Source organism: Phyllobates terribilis, unplaced genomic scaffold, assembly GCF_046119375.1.
Source record: "Phyllobates terribilis strain yellow unplaced genomic scaffold, ASM4611937v1 Scaffold_1__5_contigs__length_1240528914, whole genome shotgun sequence".
NCBI classification, from domain to species: domain Eukaryota; kingdom Metazoa; phylum Chordata; class Amphibia; order Anura; family Dendrobatidae; genus Phyllobates; species Phyllobates terribilis.
This window is the reverse complement of record NW_027362761.1, coordinates 946,116,994-946,141,752: the sequence shown is the minus strand read 5'-3', so window position 1 is coordinate 946,141,752 and position 24,759 is coordinate 946,116,994. Positions and strand designations below refer to the sequence as shown.

The following is a 24,759-nucleotide window of genomic DNA, read 5'->3' as shown; positions in this document are numbered from 1 at the left end:
GACAACAAAATCACACAAAAATCATCAATGGAAATCAAATTTATTAACCAAATTTATTAACCAATGGAGGCCTGGATTTGGAGTCACCCCCAAAATTAAAGTGGAAAAACACACTACAGGGCTGATCCAACTTTGATGTAATGTCCTTAAAACAAGTCAAAATGAGGCTCAGTATTGTGTGTGGCCTCCACGTGCCTGTATGACCTCCCTACAACGCCTGGGCATGCTCCTGATGAGGTTGCGGATGGTCTCCTTTGGGATCTCCTCCCAGATCTGGACTAAAGCATCCGCCAACTCCTGGACAGTTGGTGGATGGAGCGAGACATGATGTCCCAGATGTGCTCAATGGGATTCAGGTCTGGGGAATGGGCGGGCCAGTCCATAGCTTCAATGCCTTCATCTTGCAGGAACTGCTGACACACTCCAGCCACATGAGGTCTGGCATTGTCCTGCATTAGGAGGAACCCAGGGCCAATCGCACCAGCATATGGTCTCACAAGGGGTCTGAGTATCCCATCTCGTTACCTAATGGCAGTCAGGCTACCTCTGGCGAGCACATGCAGGGCTGTGCGGCCCTCCAAAGAAATGCCAGCCCACACCATTACTGACCCACTGCCAAACCGGTCATGCTGAAGGATGTTGCAGGCTGCAGATTATTCTCCACAGTGTCTCCAGACTCTGTCACGTCTGTCACATGTGCTCATCCTGCTTTCATCTGTGAAGAGCACAGGGAACCAGTGGCGACTTTGCCAATCCTGGTGTTCTGTGGCAAATGCCAAGCGTCCTGCACGGTTTTGGGCTGAGAGCACAACCCCCATCTGTGGACGTCGGGCCCTCATACCACCCTCATGGAGTCGGTTTCTAACCGTTTGTGCAGACACATGCACATTTGTGGCCTGCTGGAGGTCATTTTGCTGGGCTCTGGCAGTGTTCCTCCTGTTCCTCCTTGCACAAAGGCGGAGGTAGCGGTCCTGCTGCTGGGTTGTTGCCCTCCTATGGCCCCTCCATGTCTCATGGTGTACTGGCCTGTCTCCTGGTAGCGCCTCCAGCCTCTGGACACTACGCTAACAGACACAGCAAAGCTTCTTGCCACAGCTCGCATTGATGTGCCATCCGGGATGAGCTGCACTACCTGAGCAACTTCTGTGGGTTGTAGAGTCCGTCTCATGCTACCACGAGTGTGAAAGCACAACCAACATTCAAAAGTGACCAAAACATCAGCCAGAAAGCATTGGTACTGAGATGTGGTCTGTGGTCCCCACCTGCAGAACCACTCCTTTATTGAGGGTGTCTTGATAATTGCCAATAATTTCCATCTATTGTCTATTCCATTTGCACAACAGCATGTGAAATTGATTGTCAATCAGTGTTGCTTCCTAAGTGGACAGTTTGATTTCACAGAAGTTTGATTTACTTGGAGTTATATTCTGTTGTTTAGGTGTTCCCTTTATTTTTTTGAGCAGTGTATTATTACACCTACTACATATTGGGATAGGATCTTGGAGATGGGTATACCCCTTTAATGACCATCTCAGGGTACACTCTGTTTTGCTGTAGATTTAGGAAAATGGATATTCAGGAGATTGAACATGTCTTTTTTCATCCATACCATGTAAGTGTTCTGGTGGTAGTTACAGTTATGGCCGAAAGTATTTCTCCCAGAAAATTATTGCAATTACACATGTTTTGTTATACACGTGTTTATTTCCTTTGTGTGTATCTGAACAACACAAAAAAAAAACAGAGAAAAAAGGCAAATCTGACACAATTTCACACACAGCCCCAAAAATTGGTTGGACAAATTGTGGGTAAACAACTTTGTTTCAGGCATGTGATGCTCATTCAATTGCACCTGTGGAAGTAACAGGTGAGGGCAATATGAAAATCACACCTGAAACCAGATAAAACGGGGAGAAGTTGAGTCAATCTTTGCATTGTGTGACTGTGTGTGCCACACTAAGCATGGAGAACTGAAAGAAAAGAGAACTGTTTGAGGACTCGAGAAAAAAAATATCAACAATCTCAAGGTTACAACTCCATCTCCAGAGATCTTGATGTTCCTTTATCCACTGTGTGCAACATAATCAAGAGGTTTACAACCCATGGCAATGTAGCTAATCTCCCTGGACGTGGACGGCAGAGAAAAATTTATGAAGGGATGCAACGCAAGATAGTCCAGATGGCGGATAAGCAGCCCCAATCAAGTTCCAAAGAAATTCAAGCTGTCCTGCCGACTCAGGGTGCATCAGTGTTGGCACAAACTATCCGTTGACATTTGAATGAAATTAAATGCTATGGCAGGAGACCCAGAAGGACCCCACTGCTGACACAGACATAAAAAAAACTAGACTGCAGTTTGCCAAAATCCTTCTGGGAAAAAGTCTTAGGCTATGTGCCCACGATGCAGAATTGAAGCAGAACATTTCTGCAGTGTTTCTGCATGTCCTTGGCAGAAAAAAAGTATGCGGATTTTACATGCGTTTTTTAATCGTTTTTGCAGCGTTTTTACATGCTTATTTGACGTTTTTCAAATGCATTGGGACCTCAAATCCACATGCAGAAACGCTCAAATAATGGACATGCTGTGGATTTTTCTGCACTGAAAATTCGCTGCGGAAAATTCTGCAGCATGTGCACAGAACATGCAGATTTTCATTGGGGACCATGGGGCACGTATTACCAAGCGTTTTTAAAGTGTTTCCGCTGTGGAAATTCTGCATCAAAAACGCTTGAAAAACGCATAGTGGGCACACAGCCTTATGGACAGATGAGATCAAGATAGAGATTTTTGGTAAATCACATCATTCTACTGTTTTTTTCAAAAATGAGGCATACAAAGAAAAGAACACTGAACCTTCACCATATTTGACTGCCGGTACTAAGATGTTTCGGGGTTGTTTTGCTGCCTATGGCACTGGGTGCCTTGACTTTGTGCAAGGCATCATGAAATCAGAGGATTAGCAAAGAATTTTGGTCGCAATGTAGTGCTCAGTGTCAGAAAGCTTTTTTTGCGTCCTAGGTCATGGGTCTTCCAGCAGGACAATGATCTCAAACATACTTCAAGAAGCACCCAGAAATAGATGGAAACAAAGTGCTGGAGAGTTCTAAAGTGGCCAGCAATGAGTCCAGATCTAAATCCCATTGACCACCTGTGGAGAGATCTTAAAATTACTGTTGGGAGAAGGCGCCTTCACATATGAGAGACCTGGAGCAGTTTGCAAAAGAGGAGTGGTCCAAAATTCCAGTAGAGAGGTGTAAGGATCTTGTTGATGGTTATAGGAAATGATTGATTGCAGTTATTTATTCCAAAGGGCGTGCAACCAAATATTAAGTTGAGGGTGCCAACAACTTTGTCCGGCCCATTTTGGGGGTTTTGTGTGACATTGTCAAATTTGCCTTGTTTTTTTATGTTGTTCCAATACCTACAAAGGAAATAAACGTGTATAACAAACACAAGTAATTGCAATAATTTTCTGGGAGAAATACTTAATTTTCTGGAACAAGTTCAAGGGTGCCAACACTTTTGGCCATGACTCTATATTGCTTGTTCACAAAGGCCTCCATACACATTTATATAAATCAGCCACCGGTTTAGGTGGGATTAGCCAGAAATCGAATGGGTATGGGAGCCTCCTAACCCTCTCCCGTCAGCTGTTGTCGGGGGAGAGACGGATCTAGTCTGTTCAATTTCAACAGCCAATCCTTTTGGTCATTTAGAGAAGCCAATGTCAGAGGAATGAGGCATTGATTCTCTTATTTAGGACAGCGCAAAGCTCGGCCGAGCAATCCTGTGGTTAGGGGAGAGAGCTGTCAGCCAAATTATAGTTTGGCTGACTGCTTTTTCAGTAACATATCTAAATAATAATGGATGAAAATAATTTTTAACTCTTTTAACTGAAAAGACTTGGTGAAATATATGTTTACTGGGGATCAAGAGGACCCCCCTTTGTACAAATTGTCCCTCCATAATGGGGCCATGTTTTGCCTCACTGGACAGAAAAGCATGTTGTTCGGTTACGCTTATGCCTAATTGGTGTCCATTGAGCCAATATCCTACCCGTTTATTACTAATAATGCAGATAAGTCCAGTGTGCCTCAAAACTATTGGGAGAGAGGGGCTGTTGGCTAAACTGCTATCTAATGCGTATGACCATCCTAAAGGTTATTGTACACTGTGCGATGGACATTGTTACATGACAGCCAAAATGCTTCTGGTCGGCGGTTATTTAATAGCCTGAGCAATCTGTAATAGACCGTTCATTGTATATTAACTGCCATTGTTCTTGGCGACCTAAGTCCTGCTTACACAAGACTGTATGCTGATTAGAACCATGAACTGTTGTGCAAGCCGAAAGATCATTTCACCCGACAAATGATCGTTTGCTTGTGGTGATCTGGTGATCGGCAGCCTGCCTAGATTACAAGATTATTGTGAACGAGCATTTCTAGAAACGCTCATTTCAAGATCATCTTGCACTGTAAAAGCTGGTACTTCTCATCACTGTCGAAATAAACTGTAGATCTAGATGCATAAGTAATCCAGAGTTCATCTGCTCATACAAGAAAAACCCCAAGCGGTCATGTAAGTGAGAATAATGAAAGTCCGGTAGTTTCCTTTTTGTGTGCCTTTCAATGCAGACTACAATTTACCACAAATAAGAAATATGAGATCTAAACTAAATTTATCTTGTTAATTTCTCTAAACCGCGTCAGAGCAAATTCAATCACACTAAGTTCTTAATTTTGTCTCCTCTTGATTGTTTACGTCTAGGGACAGTTTATTGAATTGTGTAAGACCATGTACAATATGTTTAGCGAGGATCCAAATGAACAGGAACTCTACCATGCAACCGCTGCTGTTACCAGCTTACTGCTTGAGATTGGTGAGGTGGGCAAACTCTTGTCCATGGAACCTTCAGAAGAAACTCCCAGTCACTGCAGCACAGAAACTCCAAGTAGGGTTCTTGAAAAGAAGCCCATCCAAACCTATCAATATGTGGTTTCCCCTGATAGCACAGAAGAAATTCACTCTGATCAAATGGAGGAGGTCAAGCTTGAGGACTCTTCTCCAAGAGACACCGGGGCCTGCTCATCTATGCTCATATCAGATGATGAGACAAAAGACGATAGTTCCATGTCTTCTTACTCTGTGCTGAGTGCCGGGTCACATGAAGATGATAAATTGCAGTGTGAAGATATTGGTGATGACACAATCCTTGTACGAAGTCGCCACCATGCTTCTTTGCCAGTCAGTACTAGTCTGGACCATGACTGGGCTGTTACATTCGAGCAGTTCCTTGCTTCTCTCTTGACAGAGCCAGCTATTGTCAGATACTTTGAGAAACCGGTGTCCATGATGGCTAGAATAACTAATGCTAAAAATGTCAGACTGATGGGGAAAGCTTTCCCTTCTACAAGTGACTATGAGATTGCCACCATCTCTGGCTGAAGAACACTAGGGAGTTGTATATACTATACCATGGTAGAGTCTGGATCCCATCAATCCTATTAGAACAGCAACCTCTGTTTTAATATATTAGTCCAAAAATGCACAATTTACAACGACCATCTGAAGATTTTATGGATTTTAACCTAGCATTTTCCTTGGGATACATCCATTACATAGGCATGAGTACGAACAATTTTAAATAACAAATTAAGGTTTTTAGACTACATACGGTAAGTACATATAAGCCTAACCTGAAAATAGGATTTTATGTTTTGTCCTCTATAGAACAAGAGTGTATTGTACTGAAGATAAGACCACATATGGTAAAACAACATAATATCCTCTTTGGGTGAAATATTACATCCTGTGTCTTTTAAGAATCCTGTAAATAAGTTATTATGTGAACTTGGATATATTTAGTCAGTTGGAATGCATTGACACTTTACTATACAGTATCCCATCCCCGTTTATGCTAGTTTTTGCTGTCTTTTGAGCACCTGCACTTTGAATTCCTGCTTCTTTTATACAATGAATTGTCAGTTCATCAATGTCTTTCATTTGTTTTTTTTTTCGCTCTCCTCAAGTAACATGGTACTTCTCCAGGAAAAAAAGTGTATTTGGTGATTTGACTATATATAAAAAAAATTGTCTGTGTTGGACCTTAGAAGAATGTTTCATTGTGGAAGGATGTGGAGCGCACAAAGTTTTCCACTTCATTTTCGAACGTGTATTAATGCATTTTCTGTGTATATATATTTTTTTTTAATTTGGAAAGTCTTATTTTTTTAAAGCTATTTTTAATTTCAGGTAATTATTGTAATATATATATTGAACCCCATAGATGTTAAGAAAATGTAACAATAAACCAATGCTGCTGTTTTTGTTCTGTTTACAAGAAATAAAAGGGTTCATTCAGAAACTGCGTCCTTTTATTCATGCACTTTTCTTTATTTGTCGTGCAAAAAAAAGTTACGGTTTCATAATCTGAGTTACTGATAAAGGAAATTTTTCCACATTTACTAGGATATGATTAGTTTAAGTGACTGCCATACTATTGATCCTCATGCACTTCAACACAAAGGACTTATACAGGAGTAGAAATATAGATATAATATATATTCTTTTTTTCAGAAACCGTGCCACTTTTGTTCATGGGCTGTGTTTGATATTGCATGGCAACAATCGGTTAAAAAACTGTGAATTTTTGCAAGGGCTCTACGTCCAAGATTAAAATCAAATAACGTGCATAAAAGGAACCTGTCATGTAACAAAAACGCTATTAACCTGCAGATGTGGGATTAATCTGCAATTTAATAGTGTTCCAAAGCTATGCGGCCGCCACACTGAGAGCCTGACTGCCGAAAGGAAATGGACTTTATTCCTCCGGCTTTCAGTCATAGGAGGTGCAGCTTCAGTCACCAGTCAGTACACAGTGAGCAGTGACTGTAACGAGGCTTTGGCAGTGACCGAAAGTCTACTCAGCAGTGTATCAGTGGTAAGCTGGCTATCAGTCAATGCCGGGGCATGGTTACAGCCGCCGCTCACTATGTAAAGAGTGGAGACTGAAGCCGTGCCTCTATGACTGAAAGCTTGAGGCTACCGGGAGAAATAAATTTCATCTCTTCCCGGTAGCCAGGCTCTCAGTGCGGTGGAACACAGAATGCTATTAACCAGCAGATTAACCTCATTTCTGCAGATTAATAGCATTTGCGAACAAGACAAGTTACCTTTAATTGCTCAATTGATAGATCTAGAAATGCAAAGGTAAATTGCACAGAACAGATACGACCTTGCTACAGTAATCGTGTACAACTGGACTGAAGTGGAACTGTTGTTGCCCCTACGTTAGAGTTAAAGTTTACAAGCGTTAATCTTTTATGATGAACATTGAATGATTCACTGCAGAATTCTTATAGTTAAACTGGCCAAGCCAAGTGGTTTATACTCTGTGTACGCGGCAACTTTGGCCATGACGTAGGTTGCACGGCCAAATATTACTATATGCGACATCACAGCGTAATGCAGGTGAATGGGGTCAAATTGCAACTCCTGGCTGGGTAAGCAAATTATGAAATGTTTGACCCAGTCAAATTTTTGGCGACGTTCTTGTTGCGGTGCCCTAGGGGTAGCTTATTCAATTGTATTATGCTGTAATGTTGCTGTGGCACACAATGATCTTTGGCTGTGTGGCACGCAATGATCTTTGGCCGTGTGGCACGCAGTGATCTTTGGCCGTGTGGCACGCAGTGATCTTTGGCCGTGTGGCACGCAATGCTCTTTGGCCGTGTGGCACGCAATGCTCTTTGGCCGTGTGGCACGCAATGCTCTTTGGCCGTGTGGCACGCAATGCTCTTTGGCCGTGTGGCACGCAGTGATCTTTGGCCGTGTGGCACGCAGTGATCTTTGGCCGTGTGGCACGCAATGCTCTTTGGCCGTGTGGCACGCAGTGATCTTTGGCTGTGTGGCACGCAGTGATCTTTGGCCGTGTGGCACGCAATGCTCTTTGGCTGTGTGGCACGCAATGCTCTTTGGCCGTGTGGCACGCAATGCTCTTTGGCCGTGTGGCACGCAGTGATCTTTGGCTGTGTGGCACGCAATGCTCTTTGGCCGTGTGGCACGCAATGCTCTTTGGCCGTGTGGCACGCAATGCTCTTTGGCCGTGTGGCACGCAATGCTCTTTGGCCGTGTGGCACGCAGTGATCTTTGGCCGTGTGGCACGCAGTGATCTTTGGCCGTGCAACTTGCTTCTTTAACATATGCGACTCTGCAGAACTAAATGTTATTCTTCAAACACCACAGCATTAATAAGTGCATAAATCACCTTATTAGAATAAAGAAGTCTGCACCCTACTACTAATTAGTGTTTGCAGAGAGGGGGTAACCTGACAGGTTCCTTTTTAAATTGTTTGTACTAAGATAGCAAATTGTAATTTAACCATAATACAAAGTGATAACTTGCTCATCGCTGACAGCCCCCCCCCCACACACACAGATCCTGAGCACTCTATTTCTTGCAGTCCTATAGTAGAATGGTAGGTAGGACATGTTTGACAGCCACCTCAGACGGCAGAGCACTGCGGAGCCCTTTTCTCAGGATTGGTTAAAATTCTAGCATTGGGATCCCCAAATTCTAACCCATGCTATGGCTAGCCAAAAACTAGTGTAAACTCTCTAACTTTTGTATAAGTCCTGTTCTTTGATTTTGCTAAAAAAAAAAAAAAAAAGGCAGATTTCAAGATCACTGTTTATATCTATAGACTTAATCAAACAATTCATAAGCTTTGGAAAAATTAAAGAGAATTAATGCTTCAGCTGTCTTTGGCTATAGTGCTCCCAAACCACGTTCTTCTACGGACATTATGCTGCATGTTGCCTCCCTGTTCAGGAGCAATACTGAGTAATATACATTCCAAAATGTTTTTTAAAATTCCATCCTTCAGTTTTTTTTTTGTTTTTGAAGGCTAACACATTAAATTAAACTTGAAGGGAAAGGATAATTGCACAAATAATGCATTCAATTCTTTAACACCTGCTGAATTTATTTTTGTGTCATTGAATGAGTTTCTATAGGAATGCTTTACGTAAATCGTGGTCTCTGTACTCATTATCAGAGTTCATCGGACTTCGTTTAAGGTGAACTGATGCAAGCAGTATGGCAGCTATTTGAATTGCATAGGAAATGTTTGTCTATCTTGACCTCTCGCTTTTACTACGCAACTGGTGTAGACCTAAAAATGATAGAGTAAAGGGCCCAATATGTTTCTATAGAAGCCTTATTACAGCTCAGGACCAAGAGATGCCCTAATACTGCCATGGGCATACAAAGGGAAGTTTATTCATGAATTGTCTTAGTAATGTAAGTTTTCACAGATGTTAATGACTGACTCTATCTCTTCGGGCAGAGATTCAATTATTTTGGGCATGAAGAAAAATCACCTCTGTAGAGAAACCCAGTGTAAGTCAATAGGGTATGTTTTCGAATTTGCAAATTTTGAACAACCGAGTAGAGTAGAGATCCAATAGGCCTGCCACGACGTGGCCAAAAATCATGGCAATGATCAATTTGACAACTATGCAGATCTACGTGGGCCCTTGCACTGAGGTTAAAGCCACCTAACATATAAATTGTTTAATTGCTCAATTGATAGATTTACAGTAATAAGCAATAATCTGTTAGGCCAGCTTCACATGTCCGCATTTCACGCTTCATTTAAGGACCACAATTTCTGAACTGACTGGTGTCCCCTAACCCGAGCAAGCAGCCTCATCTATGCCTATAAGGAGGTCAATCTGGAAATTACAGCCCATACAAGGTCTGTGAAATGTAGGTGTGAGGCCAAACTTGGAGGCTGAGGTGTCACAAGCTAATGTATTCAAATTTTATCAAACAACCTCTCTATCTGCTAGAGTAGGGTTCCCCAACTCCAGTCCTCAAGGCCCACCAACAGGTCATGTTTTCAGGATTTCCTTAGTATTGCACAGGTGATGTGCAGGTGATGTAATTATCACCTGTGCAATACTAAGGAAATCCTGAAAACATGTCCTGTAGTTGGGGAACCCTGTGCTAGAGTACTTGCAAAGCTATAATTACAATTTTATTTTTATGCTATTGACTATTGTAAAGTCTTGGAAAAATACATTTAATAATAAGCAATCTCATTTATAAGGCCCATTGCTCATTATATATCTTGTTTTAACAAAAAGGTAGATCACATCTTAACACGAGTGAGACAACCTTTATAGAATCCCCACAAGGTGGATCATAAAATAAGTGTGTTTGCATACTTCCCCGACCGCCATTTTTTCGATACGAGCGCTGTGTACCTCGGCGATCACTTGACTGCTGCAGCTAGTCAGCGGCTGTTGGATCAGCTGCAGCCCTCACTATTCAGACATCTGTTTTGACAGAAAACTTGAACAAAAGACTCGAGTTGAAAATTGTTAGTGATACAAGTTGTGTAATTCAGAAGCTGGCATGTCAATGTGTATTGATTTACTCCTTGCTCTTCAGATTGTGCTGAGAGACACAGACGACCACCTTGCGATGGCACGTATGGTACGATGGCACGCTGGGTGACCTGTGCCGCCTGAATGTGCTTCAGGTACCGACTCCTGCTACCAATAGTGACCAGGACACCGACAAAACTAGAGCGGAATCAATCAGGAAAGATGAGGAGAGTGATTGATTGTTTCCACTACCTGTAAAACCAGTTTTTTTGGAGATTGCTGTTACCTCTAAGGTTCACCTGTCATCACTTTCATTGCACCAAAGCAGGTGAAATTGCTTCACAATCGCATCTGCTTCCTAATTGAACAGATTAATGTCCCTGAAGTTCAATGAATCTGTAGTTATACTTTTATGTGCAAGTGTTCCCTTAATTTATATATTTCTTTTTTGGGGGGGAAGGGAGGGGACAGGAGTGGCACATATTGGGACAAATATCCTCAATAAAGGAAATAGATAGTTTTGCAACTAATACTATGATGTAATCTCCTCTTCATATATTACGAGCAGTTTAGCAGCAAGTTGATGATTATACTGATTTTTTTTCCAGTGTAGGAGCTGGTTTAATCCTGATTGTGCAGACTTTGTTCCTTGTCATCTGTCTATTCTCGACGCCCAGTGCTAGAATAGAATTGCAAATGGGAACTTGTCAGCTGCACCAATGAACCTGCTCTATCACATAAGACTTCAGTGCAGGTTGTCGGTCCTTTCCCTCAAGTGCCCCCTTTGTAGAAGGCCTCATCCAGACAGTGATTGTTCTGGTACACAACAAACCTATTCTGATGTTCATCAGTGTTTTTGATCAGATTTTCATCAGTGTTTGGTCAGTGTGTTTTTACCATTAATGTTTAATAAGTAATTTTCTTGTATGAATAATAAATTCCAAAACTTCTCCTACCATTACAGTGTTAATAATGGACAGTATGTGGACATTACACAGATGGCATTCTGTGCTGTCAGTGATTTTTTTTTTTTTTTGAAAACCAAAGACTTAAATGGGTAATTTTGATCACTGACTCAGATCAAAAACTAACATGTCTCCATTTTTTTTGTGATCCACCTGGAACAGCCCCATGTGTTATATCCATGATAAACACAGAATATGTGCGTAAATAACGAACGTCTGAATGAGGCCTGAAACATACTGTATATACAAAGTTTGCAGATTGGATATTAGATAAGTTATCTACTAACATGTTCAGATGAACATTAATGGGGTCGGCCACTTTCTCTTGTTATTGCAGATTTCCTCACAAACTGACCATAAAATAGCTGCTGGCAGAGGAGTATGTGACCGAACCAGCCCATCACCGCCACCAATAGAAAACCGTCCATCAACTTTACCATGTGAGATGGTTTTCTATTGGAGGAGGCTGATCATAGAATGTTACAGTTAGAAGGGACCTCCAGGGTCATCGTGTCCAAGCCCCTGCTCAATGCACGATTCACTAAACCATCTCAGACCATGTCCAGCCTCTGAAGACTTCCATTGAAGGAGAACTCCCCACCTCTCGTGGCCGCCTGTTCCACTCATTGATCACCCTCACTTTCATGTGCGTACTGTTGAATGATGCTTTTAGTTACTGGCTCTTTGTGCTAGAGTTACCACTGAACGTACAATTGGGACAAAAATATGGCTCGTGTGACTGCATAATTAGTTAGTTTATATCCAGTTGCAGCTCAATGTTTCTGGCTTGCTCCTAGCATAGATATTAGCCATTGTATTACCTATTATTTAAATCCTATCCCTGTTGATAGGGATCTTGTAGCCTATAAGCCCTTCCGGGCAGAGTCCTCTGTCCTCCTGTACCAGTCGCTGACTCGTGTTGTTCAAGATTATTGTAATTGTTTTCGCTATGTATACCCCTTTTTCACATGTAAAGCGCCATGGAATAAATGGAGCTATAATAATAATACTAGCCTGCAAGTAACAATGTGCTGAATGCCAGTCTGACCATCATTTTGTATTATGGGGTCAATATTCAGCAGCAATGAGTAGTGAATAATTCAATTAAAAAACTTCTTCAAAGGTTAGAAGTCAGCCACATTAGTCTGACATTTCAAATAAATCATGGTATAGATCTACTTTAACCAATGGGGTAAATGTAACGGCAAATATGTTGTCACACAAAGTCACTACAGGATATTGACATGTTAATAAAAAAAATAAGTGTACGAAAGAGGGAAAACCAGGAACTTTTGAAGACTCAATGACATGAAATCGGGACAAGGGAAAAAAGGTCATCATACAGGTTAAAGGTCCTAAAGTGACTGCACCGCTGTCCATCGTGGCCTTGTAGTTCTCACAGCTCCTTGGCATGTGTCATGTCTTTGGCAAACTGTGAGAATAAAGTACAGATTGTTATAAAAATGGAGATACTGGGGGTAAAAGGGCAGTTCTGAAGCTTAACTCCTGTGACGAGACTGCAAAGTCAGCAAATGTGAACAGAAAGCCACTTCAAACGGAGAAAGGTTTCTAAATTATTACTGTGTAGCTGGTAATTCCTGTAATTACTCAATTCTTATCTACTGTATAGATAAGAGATAATGATATGAGGACATGCCGATAAGCGAGGAGTAGATCTGAATAAGAAATTGATGATCCAGTTATCACAAATCGTGGCTTTACACGAGATGCATCTCTCCCGACTCCAATGGGGAGAAGACTGATATCAGTAGTCGTCTATGGTACTAATGCTAACGCCTGTGGTCTCGGAGTAAAACGTCTGGTGACCATTGGGTAATTTATCTCTCCAGGCTCCAGTGCTGTCCTCCTGTGGGGTGTAGATGCCCCCTGTCCTCCCGCTTATTGTACAGTAATAGTCCAATATGTTAGGTTGATTTGTCTACCACTGCTGACATGGTTTATATATTTCCTCATCTGGGCAAATATGGCTCTTTCCCCTCTAATGGTAGTGCCGATACACATGGCCTCCTGTTAGATGGGTAGCAGCACCTGGGAGAATCAGCCCTGACTGTGTTTCTTAGGGCTACTGTCACAAATCCCTTCTGAGAGAGCGCCTGATGTGACATGACACTGTGCCATAGATGCATGTGTCACAGCGAGGCGCATGATGTCTGTCTATATAAGGAGTAATGTAATGATAAAGCTAAATGATGTCATCAATACAAGTGGAAAATGATATATATTACCTATCAAAAGCATCAGTGGTAAATGTCTAATTTCCGAGGGTCCAACCTCTTGGACCCCCATTAATCATGACAGCAGGGATCACAAAATCTCCTATGTGAATGAAGCAGTAAAGCTTATGTACGAGCTTTATACACTACTAGGGGAATGAGAAAACCGCTATCGCTCTCTCTGTCCCATAGAAGTAAATGAAGTGGTGGTCATGCTTACACACACTACAGCTCAATTCACACAAGGGACTCTGGCACCACTGCCTCCCAGTTGTCCGAACTCCAGGGATCATTTATTTATCACCATCCTGTACGCAGGTGAAAAATGTTGCTTATGAAAGATTTCTTTTAAGTGTAAATTTTTCAAATCAGTAAATCATCAATACTGAGAGACCTTTCATAATTACATCTCTGTATAATGATTTTTTTTTGTCAATAACTTGCCAGCAAAGTTGATAGAATGGAGTAGTAGACAGCACAGAGACATGCGGCTATACATTATTATTATTTTTTTATATTGCTCATGCACCACCGCCATATCCCACAGTGCTGTAGAGAGATTGACTGACTGATATTATGACAATAAAATTATCCTAAATATAATGCTGATTATTTTTTCTAAATGAAAATTGGAACTCTGGGACCCTGTGGAGTGTGTCAATGACTGCCTTCTGGACATCTGTCAAGTCAGCAGTCTTCCCCATGATTGTGGAGCCTACTAAAACAGACTAAGGGACCTTTTTAAACTCTTAGGAAGCCTTTTCAGATGTTTTTGTTAATTATTTTAATTTACTGAGATAATGACTTTTGTGTTTTCATTGGCTGTAAGCCATAATCATCAGCATTAACAGAAATAAACACTTGAAATAGATCACTCTGTTTGTAATGACTCTATAATATGAGTTTCACTTTTTGTATTGAAGAACTGAAATACATTTTTGAGGATATTCTAATTTAGTGAGATGCACCTGTATAATTTTAGTGCCAAAGTTCTGTAATTTAGTACCAGTTAAAAGTTTGGACACAACTTTTCATGCAATGGTTTTCCATGTCATTATTGGAATTTGCACATTGTAAATTCAGGCTGAAGGCAGCAAAACCTCAAAGCAACCCATATGGAAGTAAGAAGTAAAGAAACATGTGTGAAATAAACCAGAATTTGTTAAACCATAGATTCCTCAAAGTACCCCCCCTTTTACTTTGATTACAATTTTACACACACTTTGCATTTTGTCAAGCTGCTTTATCTTGTAGTAACCTGGAATGGCTTTCACTGAACAGGTATGCCTTGTCAAAAGTGCACTCCTGTAATCTTCAGATAGAGTTTGCGAACGTCAGGTGTGTTTTGCAGAGGTTATATTGGTACATAGTTCCATACAGAACTGAACCTTCTTTTACAACTGTTATAAGCCAAAATGTCACAATAACCACTCAACTAAGTAAAGAAAAATGACAGTCCATCATTAAAATATGAAGGACAGTCAATCCGGAAAATTGCTAGAACCTTGAAGGTATCCTCAAGTGCAGTCATGAAAACCATTAATCACTATGATGAAATTAGCTCTCGAGGATTGCCCGAGTAAAAGAAGACCAAGAATTACATCTGCTGCAGAGGATAAGTTCATTAGCGTTACTAGCCTCAGAAACCACAAATTGACAGCACCTACGATAGCAGCCCTCATAAATGACCCACAGACATCAAGTAGTAGACACATCTCAACATCAACTGTCAAGAGGAGTCTACAAGAAGTAGATCTTTATGGCCAAATTGCTGCAAAAAAAAAAACCCTCTACTGAGAACCACAAAGAAGAGGAGACTTGTCCATTCCTTGTGTTTCTTAGCCAAAACATCAGATCGTTGGAAATCAGTAGTGTGATAGGATGAGTCAAAATTTGTGTTTTCGGTATTATTCGTCATGTCTTTGTGAGATGCAGAAAAAGTGATTAGATGGTTTGTATGCTGCCAACATTGAAGTATTGAGGGAGAGGTGTGATAGTGTGGAGATGATTTGCTGGTGACATTGTTTTTGATTTATTCCAAATTTAAAACACACCTACCCAGCTAGACTACCACAGCATTCTGCCATCATTTGTGTTACAACAGGACAGTTACCCAGAACACACCTCTAGGCTATTTAAGTGCTAAGTGATCAAGAAGGAGAGGGATGGAGTGCTGCGTCAGATGACATGGCTGCCACAATCACCCAACCTCAACCCAATTAAGATGGTTTAGGATGAGTTGAACTGCAGAATGAAAGAAAAGCAGCAAACAAGTGCTTAGCAGCTCAGGGAACTCCTTCAAGATTGTTGGAAAGTCATTCCAGGTGATTACCGTATCTTTCGGGCTATAAGACGCACCGGACCATAAAACGCACTCCAAATTTTGGGGTGGAAAATAGGAAAAAAAATTTTTGATAACATGAGGGTCCGTCTTAATAGTCTGAAAAGGTATCTTACTGGATGAGCCGTGTAGCGGGGGACACAGGAGGCAAGGCCCTTCAGGAAGCCGGGCCTGGCGCTGGTGGCTTGCGCTGGTCGCCTGGCCCCTGGTGCTGGTAGCCTGCACTGGGGCTGGGCGCCTGGTGGCCTGGGCGCCTGGTGCTGGTAGGCTGGGGGCCTGGTGGCTTGCGCTGGGCGTCTGGTTGCTGACGCTGGGGGCTTGGGTGCCTGGGTGAGTGGTAGCTGGCGCTGGGGGCTTGGTGTCTGGGTGAGTGGTGGCTGGCTCTGGGGGGTTTGGGGCCTGGGTGAGTGGTGGCTGGCTCTGGGGGCTTGGGGCCTGGGTGAATGATGGCTGGCGCTGGGGTTTGGGGCCTGGGTGAGTGGGGGCTTGGGGCCTGGGTGAGTGGTGGCTGGCGCTGGGGACTTGGTGCCTGGGTGAGTGGTGGCTGGCTCTGGGGGCTTGAGGCCTGGGTGAATGATGGCTGGCGCTGGGGTTTGGGGCCTGGGTGAGTGGGGGCTTGGGGCCTGGGTGAGTGGTGGCTGGGGCCTGATACCGGGGCCAGAGTCTTGCGGTGAGTAGCGTGGCAGAGCGGCGTGAGCGGCTTCCGGTGCGCTCGGCCATCTTTCTGAAGCTGAGATCTACAGTAAAATGGCCGCCGGCGTAGCAGAGCTCATGCACCGGCTCCGGTTGCCATTTTCCTGTAGCTTCAGAAAGATGGCTGCACGCACCGGAAGGCGCTCACAGCAAGAAACCGGTACCGGGCAAGGCCCCGGCTCCCAGGCAGATACCTCTTCTGCTGCCGCCGCCGATCCCACTCCACCACCACTGGTAAGTTACTTTCGAACCATAAGATGCACCCCTCATTTTCATCCCAAATTTGGGGGGGAAAAAGTGCCTCTTAGGCTGCGTGCCCACGATGCGTTTTGCATGCGTTTCCGCTGCAGCATTTCCACAGCGGAAGCGCATCAAAAACGCTTGGTAATCCGCACCCCATGGTCCCCAATGGCATTCCGCAATGTCAATGCACATGCTGCGGATTTTTCTGCAGCGTTTCTGCAGCGCTCATAAATCCGCAGCATGTTCATTAATTTTGCGGAAGCGCAGCGGAGGCGCCGCCATTGACTTGCATTGAGACGCATAGAATCCGTGTCTGTACATTTGTACACGCGGATAATATGCGATTCAATGTGCGGATGGTACCCAGTTCTGGAGGAGAGAAGACTCTCATCCAGACCTGGGTACCATTGTACCTGTAAAAAAAGAATGAAATAATAAATAAAGTTATATTCACCTGTCCGGCGGCTTCTCTCTGCATGCCGGCAGCACTGAAGGACCTTCGGTGACGTCACAGTCATGTGACCGCAGGCCCTTCACCGCTGTGTCTCGCGATATGCCGGCAGCCAGGAACCAGACAGGAACGAGCGCTGCAGCACACGCCGGGGCATCGGGGGTGAGTATAGCTTTATTTTAAGCATTGTTTTACGGTCATACTATATAAATCCATGCTGTTTGCATGGATTTATATAGTGTGACCTAGTTGTCAAGCACTTTCCAAGTGATGCTAATCGCCTGGAAAGCGCTTGTCAATCTGCATGCAGAAACACATGTGAATCCGCATGTATTCCGCATGTATTCTGCAGGAAAAACGCATGCACAATCTGCATGTACAATCTGCATGCGTTTTTTCTGCCAGGGAGATGCAGAAATGCTGCAGAAATTTTCTGCTTCATTTCTGCATCGTGGGCACATAGCCTTATGGTCCGAAAAATACGGTACTTGATGAAGTTGCTTGTTAGAATGCAAAGAGAGCTGACATCAGAGTAAAAAGGGAGTACTTTGATGAATAGGTTTAACATATATTCTGGTATGTTTCACATGTGTTTTCTTTGCGATTTTGCAGCCATCAGTCTGAATTTATAATGTGCACATTCCAATAAGAACAAGGAAAATCACTGCATGAACAGGTGTGTCCAAACTTTTGACTGGTACTGTATATGTATGCACAAAGAGCATAAAGAGATGTAGTATATCCTAAAATTAAATGCAGATTATTTTTCTGCACTGAACTTCTGAACTGTTTCCTGTTCTTTGGACAGATATGTTTATGGCACTACCATATTGTACAACCTTTGCACAAGAAATTGAACAAACAGGATCTGGCCAGTGATAATTAAGTGATATAACATATTTATGTGCATTTACCTGAAAAGCCTTTGTGTCACTGTTGCTTGAACAGGCCAATGCAAACTGAGGTCTTGGGTAAATAGGTTTTTCTTGTGAAATGTAAAGGGCTACAAATTTAAAAGGTATAGGACATATCGAATCATAGCAGAATCTGTTATGTGACAAATTGAAAATGCGCTCTGAAAGTTACTGGTACATACACATGGAACATATTTATTGCACTCCTCCAGCAGTGGAGATACCACATTGATATCTGCAATGGTAAAAACCATATAATTGCGCTGCTCATTTCAACCTTTGCATTGCAAATGGTGAAATTCACACTGACATCCTCAGCATAAATTGACATGTTGCAGAACTCATATTCACGGCTATTGTAAATTTAAAGTGCAGATATTTTTCGCAGAATGTGCATAAGATTTCTTGTGGGGTCATCACAAAACTCGACCAGATCTCAATCACATAACAATAAAACTTTCACAGTCCTTATCTATGAACTGCTCCAATATTTACGGCTACATTAGTTTATCCCTCTCCCATACTGAAAGTTCTTCTTCACATCACTTGTCTGATCTATTGCATTATTTCTGTGTCCTATTGTGTATAAATATGTGACTCTTCAGATTTCATGTTATACTATGCCTGATGAAGAGACCTGAGTAGCCTCAAAAGCTTGCAATTTACCATCTTTTCAGTTAGACATTAAAAGGTATCAACCACTGAGGACTCTCAAATCTTAATATTTTTCAATCTACTGGCTAACACGGTACAAAGATAGATATTTTCCCAGTCTTAAAATCTCATTCACTAACACAGCAGATTTTCCATAAGCAAATACACAGAGTAAAATCTGCTTCATATAAACTACATATGAACATACCCCTAAAGGGATTATCCATTACTTTTATATTGCTGATATATTCTGTGGATAGGTTATCAATATAATGTTGGTGTCTGACACATGGCAAACATGACAAATTTTCGGGAGCAAACTTTTTGCACATGCTAGTGCGCCACACCCTTAATGAAAAGTCATACCCCTTGTCAATTTAGGCACAAACATTGTTTTAAACCAGGGATGAGGAACCTCCAGCCCCTGGTCAAATTCCTGGTGACCACAGTGCTTGGGACGGTGGCCCTGTTTTGCTGCTCCGAGCACTATCTGATGTATATACAGCAGTCTCAGTGTAGCCTATATCATATATAAACAGCAGTCTCAGTATATCCTATGTGATGTGTATACAGCAGTCTCAGTGTCTTTTATGTGATTTATATCCTGCAGTCTTGGTGTTGCCTATGTGATGTATATACTTAAGACCTCTCACTGCTCGAGTTCTATAAACGTGACGTGAACAGTGATGAATTTCGCACCATGAGGAGACCTGCAGATAAATATAAATGTGTTCGGTATAACTTACTGTTGCGAGCTCTTTACAAAATTTATCACAAAGAGTCTCCTATGCTCCAGACTGATGTAAACCTGGAAATGCAGCTACAAGTAGCAACATCATCCATACCACCTAACATCGCATCTCAATAAGAGAAGCAGCTCCAGCCATCACATATAGGCGTGAATTAAATAATTGTTTGACCAAATATAGTAGAATAATTTTCAAGTTGCTAATTTTGTACAGCCCTTAAAGAATGGTATAACTATACAAATGACCCTGGCAGAAAAAAGGTTCCCCACCCCTGTTTTAAATAATTAATAAATATGTTTACAACTAGATGGGACAATTTGTACATCTTTCTATACATCAGATATAATAGAAAATGGGGCTGGTTTAGATATAAAAATGAGACAGTCAACCAGCTCCCTTTATACACAGTTACACAGTACTGATGAAATTCTATCCAGTGTTGACCACAAGACAATAGAGTACACACAGGAACCCACTAACAGAGGGGATATCTAAAGATCAGGCCACCATGATTGAATTATAATTGCAGAATATTAGTAAATTATATAACTTACTATTTTAAGCACATTTAAGAATATTTTTTTTAACTAACAACATCTTTGTAGGGTTCCTGTCACTTCCGGTAACTTTTCATAATAAACTGTCAAGTGTGTGTACATGAGGAATAACATTATTTTTGCTCATTATATGACTTGCATTTTACACCCGTTTTCCCTTATGCAGACTCTATCTCTAATTTTCTCTAATCTAGTGGGTGGGGAGACTAGCTGTATATGGAGACTAGCTGTATAGTGTCTCCCATACACATTGCACACTGCCATGATTGATTCCAGCTCTTCTTTCTTTGTGTAACACATGTTCAAAAGCAGCAACAGTATGGAGGACAATATACAGTAGCATGGAGGATATTATACAGCTATTCTGAGCTGTGTGACTGTGAATCCAGCACTGTACTGAGATATAACAGCTGCTTAAAACTGCAACACAAGTCTGTGTGTGTCTCACTGGGCTGACCACTCCTTAATCATTCTCCTACCTTTCCTCTCCATAGTGTATAAATAACAGAGGGTGTAACCTGACTCCTCACTGGGCCTCTTGCTTAGAACAAGACAGATGTTAAGTGTTTTCTTTAGAGTAAATGATGAAGTCAGGAGGAGGAGAAGAAATTCCTCATAAATGGAGAAAGAAGCATATTTTTCTGATGAGATGTTACAAAGTTTCTTATATTCGCTCATACTATTGATTTAAGCAAAGTCTGTTGAAATCACAGAGACTATTTAACTTGGTCACTAGTGTGACTATAAGACAACGGCACATAGGTGTAACAATAAAAGGAGTTTCTGCTGCATCCTGATGGCATGGACTGTACAGCAAGAGGATGTGGCAAGCAAGCATTCACTGAATTGTTGGCACATGTGATTTTTTTTGACAGTCCATGGAGGTCTAGACAGAAAAGGGAAAAGCAAGTGTGCTGTTAACATTTACCAAAGTTTTCTATGCAGATAGAACATTTGTTCCAATGTAGGCTTTTATGTGGTCTATGGGGCATAAAGACTCTTATGATGATAAACTCGGATCGTGAAGGCTGTGGCTATTACATAAATGCTAATCTTTTTTATAATGCTAATCTCGATAAGGAACTTTTGACATCGCGACTCAGAAAACAAGATGTTTTCCTTCCTGTTATCAGCCATTAAGCCTTTAAAGAATTGATCTCTGTACTGGGCTGGTTACTGATTATAAAGTGTTTTTCTGGCCTGTGTGCCCATCGCACACCTCTGCTCTGCCTCCCTTACAAAGAGGAATCTCAGTCGTTCCATCGAGCAAGTCAACAGTTTATTGGAGAAAACACGCAAGCCTCTTCTTTCATTGGTCTCAGGGGGCGAGCCTCTGCCCACAGCAGCTGAGTCACTTGTCAGTACACTGGTCTCTGTGTGCTGAGAGAGCACGTTGCATTTATACTACATACGGCATATGCCTAGAAGTAATTCATATTTTACCTTAAGGCATGAGCCCTTTTTAGTTTGAAAATTTGTCAGGCAACCTGCTTCAGTGGAGCGTGGTTCTTTACCCTGCCATTCCTTTACTGATTATTGTCAGTATGTCATATGGACCCCGAGAGAGTGCCCAATACAGTTATTACATCAATCATACCATGTGTGATGATCAACAGGAATATGGTCACATATCAGATCACAAAGTAGAGCTTATGTACCCAGTGAGACCACTGGACACAGGGCTATCCCAAATTATGCTTCATGCTTATACAACTTACTATATGTACACTACTCAGCATTGAAAGTGTGACGCCGAAAAGGAAAAGTCTTGGAATTCTGCAAATCACAGGATAGTGTTAATGATATGCAAATAATGAAAAACATTTTAAAAACATCTCAGTTTATTCACATTTGAGTATGAGCGCTACATGCAGAATTACACCCATTTATACACCTTAATATGTTATTAATAAGGTTATTAATGGTTGTCTGAGGACTGTTCTGCGATGCTGAATGCACTTGGGCGCGCAAATCATCAAGATCCGCTGCTGGCAGCTACCTTTACAACTGCTGATCAATGATTTCCCAGATGTGCTTGATAGGAGAAAGTCCAGAGATGCTGCAGGCAATGGTAGGATGTTTAAGCCATGTAGAGTATTCACAGTAGCATGAGCAACATGTGGCCTAGTGTTGTCTTGTTAAAAAATGGCTTCTGAAACTTTTTGGAGAAATTTCCACACCAGTGGTCCCATGATTGATACATTCTGTACTGCTGTGCAGTTGTACGTCACATACCAAGCCTAAGGAATCAAACAGTATACACACAAATAATCTGAAAGCATTTTCATGAAATTGGGTTACGAACCCGATGTCCAGTTACGGGTGTCCCATTGACCTCACGCCACTGTTCTCAAAGGCTATCATGAAGCACAGCAAGATGGCAATGGAAGCTGGAATGGAGGTTTATCCTTTTCATTTATTGTATCCAAAACAAAACCGGGACTAATGATAACTGGAGATTGATCACCATATGAGTAATACTATGATGAGGCATTTATATGGGAATGTCACACTAGTTCTACATCCGGGATTATGGTGCTGGGTGGCATAATATAGAGTAAACCCACCCATCTAATCTTCATTCCCAGTAAACTATACTTAATAGTGTTAAATTGATTTGGTCATGGAACTAGTAGACATTGGTCATTTCTTCAGTGTCCCGGAAGCTGTTTTTCAACATGTCATCTCCAGTTGCTTGTGTTGCTGTAAGAAGTCTGCATGGTTTAAATATGTTACCATCTCCGGACTTGTCTCCCATCTACCACAACTGGGACTTCATAAGTAGGCAATTACAAAGGGAGCTGCCAGCAGCGGATCTTGATGATTTCCGTGCCCAAGTGCATTCAGGGTGACAGAACATTCCTCAGAGAACCATTAATAACCATTGATAGCAGCTAAGGTGTGTAGTACGTGTATTTCTGCTCGTAGCGCTCAAACTTGATCCTTAATAAATCGAGATGTTTTTATAATTTTGTTTACCCTGTTTCATCATTTATATAATATTAACATATCTATCGATCCTTTTATGACCATAATTCCATAACTTTTCCTTCTTGGTGTTGCAATTTCAATGCAGAGTAGTATGTATTTTAAAAGTGGCTTTCTAAAGTATTTATTTGTTGCAAAGAATGCATTGGAACTAAAAAAAAAATTACATGTATTTATAAACCATTTGTTCAATATTAATTTACCTTCAATGTAAAGGTTTAAAGAGGTTGTGTTATCTTCTTAAAATGGATAAAATTGTAAAGTGCTTGTAAAACAAAAACAACTTTGAAATTTACCTCTTATTAAAGGGAACTTGTCACGTGGAAAAATGCTATTAACCTGGATATATGGGGTTAATCTCCAGGTTAGTAGCGTTCTGAACCTGCCCGGCGCCTGCGCTTTGAGCCCTGCTGCCGAGAGGAAATTAACTTTATTACTACCTGCAGCATTCGGTGGTCAGTCACTGGGGTGGCGCCGCTCTGTATATAGAGAGCGGCATTGGTAAAAATGCCCCGACACTGACTGATACCGTGCTGTCAGTCAGTGCCGCGGGTGCGATGCCAACCCCATGTCTGAACACTGCCGGAGGGAAAAAATTTAATTTCCTACCGGCAGCAGGCGCCAGGCAGATTCAGAAGGCTATTAACCAGAAGATTAACCCCATATCCGCAGGTTAATAGCATTTTTTCACTTGACAGGTTTCCTTAAAGGATCTTCACCATTTTCAAGAAAGGAGGAATTTTTTATTTTACTACGCATTGTGTAGGCTACCAGTCACCGCTGCAGTCTATCAGACATCTCCAGTCTCCTAGACAAGGAGTGCAGTGCTTGAAAGCTCTGCTATAGAGCTTGCATGTGCTGCTTTGAAGCTGGCCTGAATGCTGGAACCAGTTGGCTCCAGTGTTGCTGTGCTCTTCCCATGCTGCAGAGACAAAGCTGCCTCTGCTTCCAGCATGGAAAAATGGACATTTCCAGATAGCTTAGCAGTCATGCTGCAGGCCCGAACTGTCAATCCTCAGGAATGATCTGATCCAGAAGGAACAGTATTAGACAAACCTATCATTTTCTTAGCATGTTTACATCATGTTACTATGGTCAAACTCAGAAAGACATACTTCTTTCTCCCATTGGTTACAACTCTCTACATGTTGTATAATATATACAGTATATATCAAAAAGGTCAACAAATTGCAACTCCCAATTCATATGGTATTTAACAAACAAAGTCGCGCTACATAAGCCCTGTTTAAAGGAAGATTAAATACAGATTTGTTAAAATAAATTCATTTTTATTTCAATAATTTAAAAAGACTTTTTTTAAAAAAATTCAAAAACAGGTACCTTTAGATTTCACCAATTCAAATCTCCATACTGGCTAATGTTTAATACAATGAATTATCTCTTATATAACATGCAAAAAGTCTGTGGCACCTCTATTACACTCTCTCCCTAACAATAAAGTGCTGAAAACAATTTGATCTAATCCCCTCTTAATCCAAAAATAAAGTGCAAGTGCGTAAAAAGGAGATTTCTCACTCAATATTTAGAGAAACAAGCTAAAATGACTATACTTG

General features: G+C 41.6%; 1 protein-coding gene across 2 annotated transcripts in view; it reads left to right on the top strand.

The window, feature by feature from the left end:
* The window catches only part of TBC1D9 (TBC1 domain family member 9), a 65,587-nt gene extending 59,256 nt beyond the window's left edge, over positions 1 to 6,331 (top strand). For both annotated transcript variants that reach the window (XM_073642102.1, XM_073642093.1), the window contains one exon: positions 4,772 to 6,331. In XM_073642102.1, the coding sequence (XP_073498203.1) occupies positions 4,772 to 5,449 (678 nt within the window). In that variant the 3' untranslated portion in view covers positions 5,450 to 6,331. The remainder of the gene's footprint in view (positions 1 to 4,771) is intronic.
* Positions 6,332 to 24,759: the final 18,428 nt, after the last annotated feature.